The sequence below is a fragment of the Lytechinus variegatus genome, chromosome 12 (genome assembly GCF_018143015.1).
Source record: "Lytechinus variegatus isolate NC3 chromosome 12, Lvar_3.0, whole genome shotgun sequence".
In the NCBI taxonomy this organism is placed as follows: Eukaryota; Metazoa; Echinodermata; class Echinoidea; order Temnopleuroida; family Toxopneustidae; genus Lytechinus; species Lytechinus variegatus.
This window is the reverse complement of record NC_054751.1, coordinates 27,388,155-27,399,121: the sequence shown is the minus strand read 5'-3', so window position 1 is coordinate 27,399,121 and position 10,967 is coordinate 27,388,155. Positions and strand designations below refer to the sequence as shown.

Sequence of the window (10,967 nt, the reverse complement as noted above, 5' to 3'; positions counted from 1 at the left end):
AATTTCATTGAACTTGCTTTAAAAAATTAAGTGCCTTATACCAAAAATGAATTGAATTCTTAGATTAATGTTCGAAAGTTATTTATAGATCTTCGAATGAGATTCCTGTCACCGTGAATGGCACAAGTCATTGGTAGACTCAATGATACAGAGACATGTAATCTTGGTCTTAGGCAGAGCATTTTTCCGGGGGAGGGGGGGGGATTGGCGGGCACATTGAATATTTTCCAAAGTCTTAGTAACCACATACAACTTACTAGTATACAATGTAAAAGTGATTGGGTAGGATTCGGCACACATTTCATCTGTTTGTGTTTTTATTTTGTAAGAACTGGCAATTTAAGAAAAAGGAAATTTTGAAGAAAAATTTGGTGGGGGTGCACTCTCTCTGATGTGTATGGTTATTCATTTTATGACCATCTTGGTACGCTTGTAAAGTAGATATTAATTCCAGCTTCGTCAGAAGAGCATTACCATCTCTGATATCACTGATATGACAGATACAGATAATTTCTTCGTATAACACTCCAACTTATTGGGGTTTCTGACACAGCTCCTTACAAATCTCATTAAGAACTTTTAAAAGAAGTGAATGATCTGAACAGAAAAGAACAGCTTTCATGCCTTAATTATCTTGTTGATATGCCCTAAATAAAAAAGGATTTGAATTATAAGCAATGAATTTGAAAATATGTCTGTATAGCGAGACATTGAGTGTATTATGCTCTGTATAAAAGCCAATTGATATTATGTTTTTTTTTTCGGAACAGTTTCAGAACACCTATTTCTATATGATATATAAAAGTTCATTTAGTCTTTTGGCTTCTTAAATGACTGAACAATATTGAATGAAAAATTACATGTACATGTATGCACCATCTTCATGTGGTTACAACTGGATTATATAGAGTATAGACTCAAAGGCCCATATTCTGAAGTCGGGTTTAACTTAAACTCAAGTTTAAAGTTGTGGTTTAAGTATGGACAGCCAATTGTTACATAAATCCCTAACAGTAGAGATATAATATTTCACCCCATTTGGCTCTTAAATCATTCATAATGGTGTAGGAAGTATAAATAGATGATTGTCTTCACCATCAATAAATCGGGAAAGAGCACAGTAAACATAAGAAACAAACAATTTAATAAAAATTGTGACACCTTTGGCTTCCCATAATTTTAACACAGAGTTAAACCATGGTCTAAGTTAAACCTGACTTCAGAATATGGGCCAAAGTGTGATAATGCTTCAATGGAGGAGGAGGCAAAACTGTATACTGCCTTTCTGTATGAAACGCTGGGGGAAAGACCTTGGAAGGATAAATGTATTTTAAACTCTGGAAAATCCCAAGATTTAGTGAGAACCATGATACCAGTTCATTCATGGTAGAATGAATTCCTCACCAGTTACTGTATTATCATTGCTTGGAAAAATATCCGACATTTTGCAGGAACTTATTTTGCTAATTTCTCAGCAATCACACAAATTCTCCTCAAATCCTTTGGCACATATTTTTTTTATTTTCACGCAAATACGCTTGATTGGTAATTTTCCTTGGATTATGTAAGAACCATTTTTTCATCGTTACAACTGGCATTTCTCTTTAAAGAGAAATTCCAGTAGTTGCAGTTAACACTGATTTCATGAGAAAGTCTGTAGAACAAGGCTTAATTGCCAGTATATCATCGAGGATCTGGATCTGGTACAGTTATATTAACTGGACTTTGTGAATTCTTGAAATCGACGCTGAAAAATGTTCACACCGAAAATCCCCAACACAGATAAGTGCACGTGGGACAATGTATGATTATTGCTTAGGGCGTCGGGCCCGACGCCCTACCCGAATCCCGTGCTTATTTGCTGATTTCTCAGCAATTACACGATTTCTTCCAGAATCTTTTGGCACATGCATTTTATTTATACAGACACTTTAGTGGTCATTTCATTGGATTCTGTACGAACTCATTTTGATATCGTTACCAAAACTAGCATTTACCTTTAAGCATCTGATTGGTGTCAAATTCCCCATGAAAACAAAGTTGTCCCCGAAGAGTTGGTTGCACGTTTTTGGTTCAGACTATCTTCCATAATTCTTGTTTACAGTTTAACTTCCATTGACTATTGTGTACATCATGAAGCCATTTGTTATAAGTATTTTGAGAACGGTCCTGTTTTCACAACAGAATGCACAAAAACTATACTGCTTCTCTTTATATGCAATAATGGGCATTTTCACATGATTTTGGTTTATGATCTCGTAAAAGTATTAGCAGTCAACCTCTTTATATGTCATTTAGTTTGATAATAGTGTTTTTCTGAGGGATATATTCCCGGTTAAGTCATGAAAGCTCACTGGATGATATCAAGTTTGGTGTTGGCTGGTTTTTTTTTACAGAGGTTCAATGCAGCACCAAATGTAAAATCATGGTGTCCTGTGATTAATCTCACTAGGTGTTGGGCTATCATTGATGTGATTTGAATCTTTTTGTGAAGGGAAGGCACACTGAATGGTGTTGCCAACACCGACACCAAACTTGAAATCGTCCGACTGCTTCTGTTTGAAAGGATTGCTGTTCACAAACTTTGTGATACATAATAACCCTAACAAATGATCTGTGAGTGCTCTCCTACTAATGGGCCATGTCTCAAGTAGTGTGACAATACATGCACTTTGAAGAAGACCTTTTCTGTGTTTTTCTGAGGGATATGTTCCCGATTAATTCATGAAAGCTCACTGGATGATATCAAGTTTGGTGTTGACTTTGGTGTTGGCTGATTTTTTTACAGAGGTTCTATGCAGCAGCAAATGTAAAATCATGGTGTCCTGTGATTAATCTCACTAGGTGTTAGGCTATCAGTAATGTGATTTGAATCTCTTTGTGAAGGGAAGGCACACTGAATGGTGTTGCCAATACCAACACCGAATTTGAAATCGTCCAACTGCTTCTGTTTGAAAGGATTGCTGTTCACAAACTTCATGATACATAATAACCCTAACAAATGATCTGTGAGTGCTCTCCTACTAATGGGCCATGTCTCAAGTAGTGTGACAATACATGCACTTTGAAGAAGACCTTTTCTGTATGTTTGGAATCATCATTTTTCATTGCAATGTCCATCTCAATCCAATTTAAACCTGTAGTGTCCAGTTAGTCAATAAAGGGGAGAGTATTGATATTTCAGTCTCTTACAAAAAAAATGATAATAACTCCAGTCAGAAAAATTTCTGATCATATTTGTTTCATCTTCTCCACCCAATGAGCGCCACAACAAAGGTTCATTGTAATTCTTCTGTTACTTATAAATTTAATTTCCTGTTTGAATATTTTGCATCTATCATGTGCTACACACTGGCATTAGAAAGCAATATTGACTTTTAATTGCTCTGATGTTTGTTATTGATATTTACTTGATTAATCATTTCAAGAGGAAATTGTGTGCTGAAATCATAACGTGTCTTTGATCTAATTAAAGCATGAAAAGACACAGGCCATGCAAAATCACTGTTAAATCTTTTATATTAGTTCATGGGTGTAGAGTGTTAGGCATACAGGAAACTGCTGCATGTACATGTATAGGTATATAGTTGATTTATTTTGTATTTTTATTTTTTGTATGTGTTTTCATTTAGAGGCATTTTGTTGTAAGAGGCAGAGATGATGCACACCAATTGCAAGTTCTCTCTCTCTCTCGCTTCCATCCTAGTCTTTTTTCCCAATCTCCGTATTCTCTCTCATGCTTCCTCTTTCTCTCTTCCCCTGTCGATGTCTCTTTCTCTCCATCACCCTCTCTCTGTCTCCTGTCCCTCTGTCTCTCCTGCTCTTAACCTTGTTTTCCCCCCTCTCTCATGCCTTTTTTTCTCTCTTCCTCTCTCACCCTCTTTCTCTCTCCCCGTCTATCTCCACACTCATGAAATGCCCCTTTTTCTTTATTTCACTTAACCCCCCTCTTCCTCTCTCTCTCTCTCTTTCTTTATCTCCTTATCCCCCTTTCTATCTCTCTTTCTTTATCTCTCTCCTCACCTCTGTTTAAATGACTCTTATTATCTTAAACATTAATCACTGCTCATATGAAAATTTTATTTTAAAAAATTTTCTTCGTTCCACAAGCTCTTGGCAGTTTTCTGCCTTTCTTTCGATGTGGACAAGAAATTAGGATTATAAAATCAACTTTTGAGGTATTTAGAATAGTTAGCCTACAGATGTATGTATTTCACACTATTAAGGATGCAAACTGCTATATGTACTTTTTAATGTTACTAAGACGCACAAAAAATGTACTATTTCTCTGTGTATTGGAGAGTGTATATTTTTCTTTTAAGTAGGGTTATACGAAGCGGTGCATAGCACTGAACAAATTTGAATATGTACATAACAGAGAGCAATATAAGAATTATGAAGATATATGTTCATTTACTTTATGGTTATCCAATGCTAACGTGACTTAATGTGTGACTTGACTTTTATTGGAATAGTGTAAATGTCCCATTATTTTTTCTTGAATGCCATTTAGACCATAGTATTTCTGAACCTAAAAATAATCCCAGTTGTGGTTACTGGAGTGAAGCCAAATATTTTCTTTTTTATTTGTTACATTTGAACATTTGATTAGTCGTTTTTCTTGGGATGTTTCCCAGTAAAGACTTATGTTTTCTTAGTAGCCGTCTCCCATTGTAAAATATATCATGAGTAGAGTCGATGCATTGCATAATATTTCTGTTGTATATGCTTTCTAATTGCATATACATGTATTACTATAATCAATCTTTAAGGATCGCTGGTCTGTGGATTGATGCCCAGTTAATAGTGAAGTGTAAATGAAGATGTTTCATGAAGCTGCTCGTTCTAAAGTTTTGCACGGCTGGAACATGTTCCTATGTGCTAAATTATCTTCATAGAGGTATATAATCAACACAAGAAAGGGTTTAACAGTCTCGTATTAAGTCAATCATAACTTACGATCAGCTTCATGAAATGTCCTACAAATAACTTGATTTTGACAAAATATGCCATGGAGATCTTTCATGAATTAAGACTTGAGACGCACAAATATCATATGTTCGTGTGTGTGTTTATCATATTTAATAGAGATTATTAAAATGAGTGAATTTAATATGTATGGGAATGAAGTTCATTACACATGCTAATGCTAGTAATGGGAATGAAGTTCATTACACATGCTAGTAATGTCTAATTGCTGCATACGTTATTGGTATACACTTCTTATTAAAATGGGTCTGTATTCAGAAATTCAAGTTTCCAAGGTTGATAAATCCTGACAAAAAAGGTTCATTTTTCAGAAAGTTTCGATCATCTAAAATACAATTAAGATTCGTTATTCTGAAGGGTTGGTTGTTCAAAAATAAAATGAGGTTTATGAGCATAAAAGTAATTAACAATACAAACCTTTATTTTCAAATGAATTAACCTCTGTAATAACGCACTTCATTCATTTTTCAGAATAAGAAACATTCAGATTAAGGAACATTCAGAATATTGAATCTTTGGTAGTTAGTCACGTCTATTTTGAAAGAACCATGGAACCTATTAGGATTTGGGGGAAAATGGAAAAAATGAATGAGGGATATCGTTGACAAGAAATTTTGATCAATTTTGGGTACGAATTGTGTATGAGGGATGCAACTGTTGCCTCTTTTATTTTACACAACAAATGATGTTTTTGTTCCATTGCTATAAGATGGTGGACTGCTGTATAATGAGACGTAAAGATATATCTGCTTTAATAACATGCCATCTAGTGATTTAATTCAAATTTAAACAAGTGGAATAATTATAAACAGTCAAACAATGTGATGCATCTTGATTTGTACGTGGCAAAAAAAATGATCTGAAAATCGTGTTGCATGCCCAGGCATAAGTTGTCTGGCAGTAAACATAAAGCTATAAAGTCGAAATTGAGAAAATGTGAGAGAAATTCTGAACTCGACAATACATTGCAGCTCTTCCCTTGTGAATATAGAAATACTGTTACTCGTGCACTATTTTGTATTAATCATCATGAACATGGAATATCAGTGACTTTTTAATTAAAAATGATATGTATAGCCACGTATGCCACGTTTGAGGTGATCCATGATGGGCCACAGCATGTTTTCAGAGTTGTATTCTCTGTAACAGTGAATTATATTACTATAATGAGACAATTCTAATAAAATGAAAGACAGTATGGTCTATGTGAAGAACAAACAGAAAATGAAATGTTTTGTTGTCTTGTATTACCTGTATGTATGTATCTAGCCTGGTATCTAAAGGAAAAAAACAGTGAGGTATTGGAACAGCACCATTTAACGATGGGCTAAAGGGGGGAGTCCATCGTCACCATTAAAATATGAGCAGATAAAATGGAGACAAATATTGGTGGTTTCATGAAGATCTGTCAAAGAGCAATGATGGAGTTGTGATTTTTTTTAAAAGTTTTGCGATGTCAGATGAACGGCTCCCCGATATGTCATAATGGCATAGATTCCATAAAATACAATTTTCATGGAACAAAATTAAAATTTATTTTATTTGTTCTGGAGGTGTATAATCAGACACATCTAGACCCCCTTCTTGAGAAATAAGGTATTGTATTATATTTTTATAAGTTGAACAAGAAAAGATTTTATGGAATATATTACACGATATATGGGGAAGCTGTTCGCATATTTCATATGTAATTTCTAGCATTCATAATAATGAAAAAATGCAATACAAAGTACCTCAGTGGCAAATCCAGGGGCTGTGCCCCCCCCCCCCCTTTGAGAGCCATACTCAAAAATTTTAATGTAAATATACTGTTATTACACAAGTGTGCCCCCTTAAAAGATACAGCATATTTACAGTTGTAATGGAAATATGCCATTCATACAGAAATGAGGACCTTCTTTTCTTTCTGTATTTTTGCTTGTCATATTTCTCGCGGACGAAATGACAATTTTTTGTGAAAACCCTTTTTCTCCCAATTTTGCTTGTCAAATTTTTCTCGGGAAAATCCTGTATACACCCTTGCTGTACCTCTAAAACTACTGGCTATCAAACACAATACAAACCCAATGGATGAAGAAATTGATAAAGGTTTTATATTTTACTAAAATAGGAGCAGTTTTCATTATTTTCCCTTCATAATGGTCATATTCAAGAACATTCATGTACATGCAGTGAACTTGGTGAATCAAATCAGAATACGTTTAATACCAGCATGTGATATTCATTTGTTTTATTTTTTTCTCATAATATTCTGACAACACGTTACAAATTTACATGCATATATCTTTCTCACATGATACAATTTACTTCACACTTTATTATAGGCCTATTTTGATTTGCTTGCATACTATTAAAAGGCACCCTGCACTTAAGATAAAAATCATTCAAAATAAAAAGATAAAACATATATCAAAATATAGGTAATATTGCATACCTGAAAATAACATAACTAACAAGTGGATATGTGCTTAACATTGTGAAGTATAAAAGATAGTACTGTTATAATTGCATCAAGATTCTACACTCACATTTTGTTCAACCAACTCAAAAAGTTGGCTAGAATACGAGCATTAAACTGTTGGTTAAATAGGGGGATGTACGTGATCTTTCTTCAATTAACATTTAAATGAAAAACAAAAAACAGGAAAAATAAAAACTGCCATCTGGAAAACTCACTTGCTTCACTACCTCTCTTACTTATGTTCAATAAGCCTTGGTCATGTGTATAAGTAAAATTTAAAGACATTTAACTACATTACATTTAAGGTCCCTGTAAAGTCATTTTTACCATTGCGTGCACATCATACATATTTAATAATTCTCTACTTATAGTACTATCCAATCTATTTCATGTCGTAATGCAGCTACACTTACTGTATATGGCCACAAATAAAGTTTATTATATTGCATGCTATCAATATTCAAATTCGCAGTTTCTAAAAATGAGATAGAAATTGTACATATATTCAGAGCTGCCAACCTGAACAAGTACATTTCAGTATTTCTAAAGCTGAAAATCAGTATTTTGGTGAGGAAATCAGTATTTCCAAGGAAATAGCACAGGACAACACATAAACTGAAACTTTAGAAATCAGTATTTTGCATCAAACCATCAGTATTCTTCTCATTTTTCAGTACTAAATACGGAAAATCAGTACTACTTGGCAGCTCTGTATATTATTTTTCTTAAGAATACTCTATTAAGTACATGTATTTACATTATTATGTTTTTTTTTAACAAACAAATGTTTAATTTGGAACTAAAAATCTAAATAAGCTAATATTTCAGAAAAAGACCTGCAAATATCACCAATTCACTAGTATTGTTTTAAACAAAGCTCACTTCAGATCAAGGGGCATTGTCATATTTTGATGGGGGGGGGGCAACCTCTAAGTGACTTAATTTTTTTTTCTTAATTGAATAAAATTTGAAGTATAGACCTATACATGCCCCAGACTTCATTCTGTGAAGTTGGTATCTTTATTCCCTCTTTCACTTGTTTAATGAATCAAGAATTCAAAGGGGCAGCAACCCCTGTCCCTTAGTTAAGTTCAAATTAAATTTGTTAAAAAAACAGACAAATAAGTACAAATCAATGAACAAATAATACAAAAAGATAAATAATATATATGAGAGGTTGTTGAGGAACCCTAAAAAGCAGAGCTTGTGAGTGGGGCCCTACAATAAATGAGATGTAAACAATGAAGGAACATACTGTACATAATAAGAATAACATAAAGATATATACAGAAAAAAAACAGAGATAAGCAAAAACAAATATGCAACACAAACACATCCTCACTTTTTTTTAAAAACAAGTGAACACCTAGTTACAAATAATGCATATAGCATTTCCATTTATTTGAGAGCAAGATAAAAGAGCATTGTAGATTAAATGCTTTGCTCACGGGCATAGGTGCCGAGGCCGGGGGATCGAACCCTGGACTTTCCATGCATAGCCAGGCGCCTTAGACCACTCGGCCATGGCACCTCAACACACACACACAAGCGACTATAGGCTGGCCAGCTACGTGATAACTCATATTTATATAGAACGATACTTTCTATACTAGATCTAACCCGGATTATCAAAAAGATATCCTTTAAACTTTAAACCGATAACAAATTGTACATTTCCTAATATCAGCAGGTAACCGGTTCCACTCTTTAATACAAGATGTTATGAAAGAATTAAAGGAAGTGGTTCTTATATAAGGTCGGTGGATAAGGTTTGTTGACGTGTTTACAGTGTCGCCCCTCTTTAGATCATACTGGATGGCCTTAAAGTTTGAAACGTGATAATATTAAGCTGTACTTGAATCAAGGCATTAGCAATGTTGTGTCTCGCCCACTTGAGAAAATAGCTAGAAATATTGCCAACCCCTTCACCACGTAACAGCATTGTATCCAAACCTCATTGTGGAAAATCTTGCATAGAATGTAATACCAAATAATGTTTGAGAAGGGCTATTTCATGACATACTATCTAATTCCCCTGTACCTACTCCACCCTTTTGCTATTGCACTGATATTTTACATGTGTGAAGGTGAAAAGTGTTTGTGGATGCAGTATAGCCGGGTGCTCTGGAAGATGCGGTGTCAAATAAACCTATTTGAAGAAAATAATAAAGAGAGCAAAGTTTTTGAAGAAATGACCTTTGACCATGTGACCTCTGACTGCATCATAACATGTAGGTCCCTTAACTACATTTACAACCCAGGTTTGCTTGAAAAGTGAAATACGGTTTCAAACATATCTGTCATATGAGAGTCTTGCATGTAAACTTTCACATTTGACCTGAAATAACCTTTGACCTTTCCATGTGACCTATAACTTCACCATTACATGCAGGTTCCATTGGTTCATGTACAGCCGAAGTTTGGTTAAAAAGTGATGCATGCTTGCAAGGTCATCTGTCATAATGTTTGTGGACGGATACAAGAAAGAAGATACATTAATCCCTTAGTCTCGCCTTCACCTGCAATAAAAATGTCAAAAATTCAACTTTATATACTGTCAACTACAGGTACCTGATGGTAATGTAACGTCCCAAGGAGAGTTTGTTTCTTTTGAAACATCAAAATGAATGGGTTTGCATAAGACACACAATTATCATGGCCAATTTAATGAAACATCATTGCAATTTTTTTCTTATAACTTCCTAAATTTCTGTTGTATATACATTTGCATGTTCAGATATATAACATTATGCAATCACTGTCTAAGAAATATAAAAGGCAGTGAATATTCAAAGATCTTAATATATCATAATTACAGAATTTCAGAAAAAAATGAAAGACACAATTTCAGAGTATATACTCTCACTCCCACGTCTGCTCCCCCACCCTTCTCTCTCTCTCTCTCTTTCATATTCCTATCGCTACTTTTAACCATTGCTTATAAAACATATGCCTTGGCTTGAGACCTTCGCAACCGCATGCCAATTACTGTTAAGAACACAACAAGAGCAGCAAATACAGCAACTCCTGTTGCAATAATTTGCGAAAGATGGGCTGCGACACGATCTGTAGCTGTCGCGCTGCCAGCTGACGTGCTCATTCGCTGCGACGTTGTTTCCTCCTCCTCGTCTACTAGATGGATCTTCCATCCAAGGAAGCGGTGCGTGTAGCACTGCAAAGTCAAAGAATAGAATACACTTAATAAAATGTAGTATAAGATGTAACAATGTACACGTATTTCATAGAGTCGCCAATGAACTAGTAGCCGAGTGATGTTTGACCTTGCAAGTAGGAGATATGTAAGCAACATTTAAGGGGCATTCATTTCTCCATCATTTATTATTTTTTTCATTAAATACAACCCATAAGTGGGAAGCACACTATCCAGGAATTTCAATTTTGAAATGTCTCAAAGTTTCATAAACCAACTGAGATTTAGGAGGTAGATCCTTCCAGTATCATCTTCATGATGCGGAGTGGACATTGAGTTGTATGCCCTTCATGGCAAGTGCTCTAT

General features: G+C 34.7%; 1 protein-coding gene across 1 annotated transcript in view; it reads right to left on the bottom strand.

Moving 5' to 3' along the window:
- Positions 1-8,229: 8,229 nt before the first annotated feature.
- The window catches only part of LOC121425249, a 42,159-nt gene continuing 39,421 nt past the window's right edge, over positions 8,230-10,967 (bottom strand). The window contains exon 29 of the mRNA XM_041621269.1: positions 8,230-10,622. Coding sequence (XP_041477203.1) covers positions 10,389-10,622 — 234 coding nt within the window. The 3' untranslated portion in view covers positions 8,230-10,388. The remainder of the gene's footprint in view (positions 10,623-10,967) is intronic.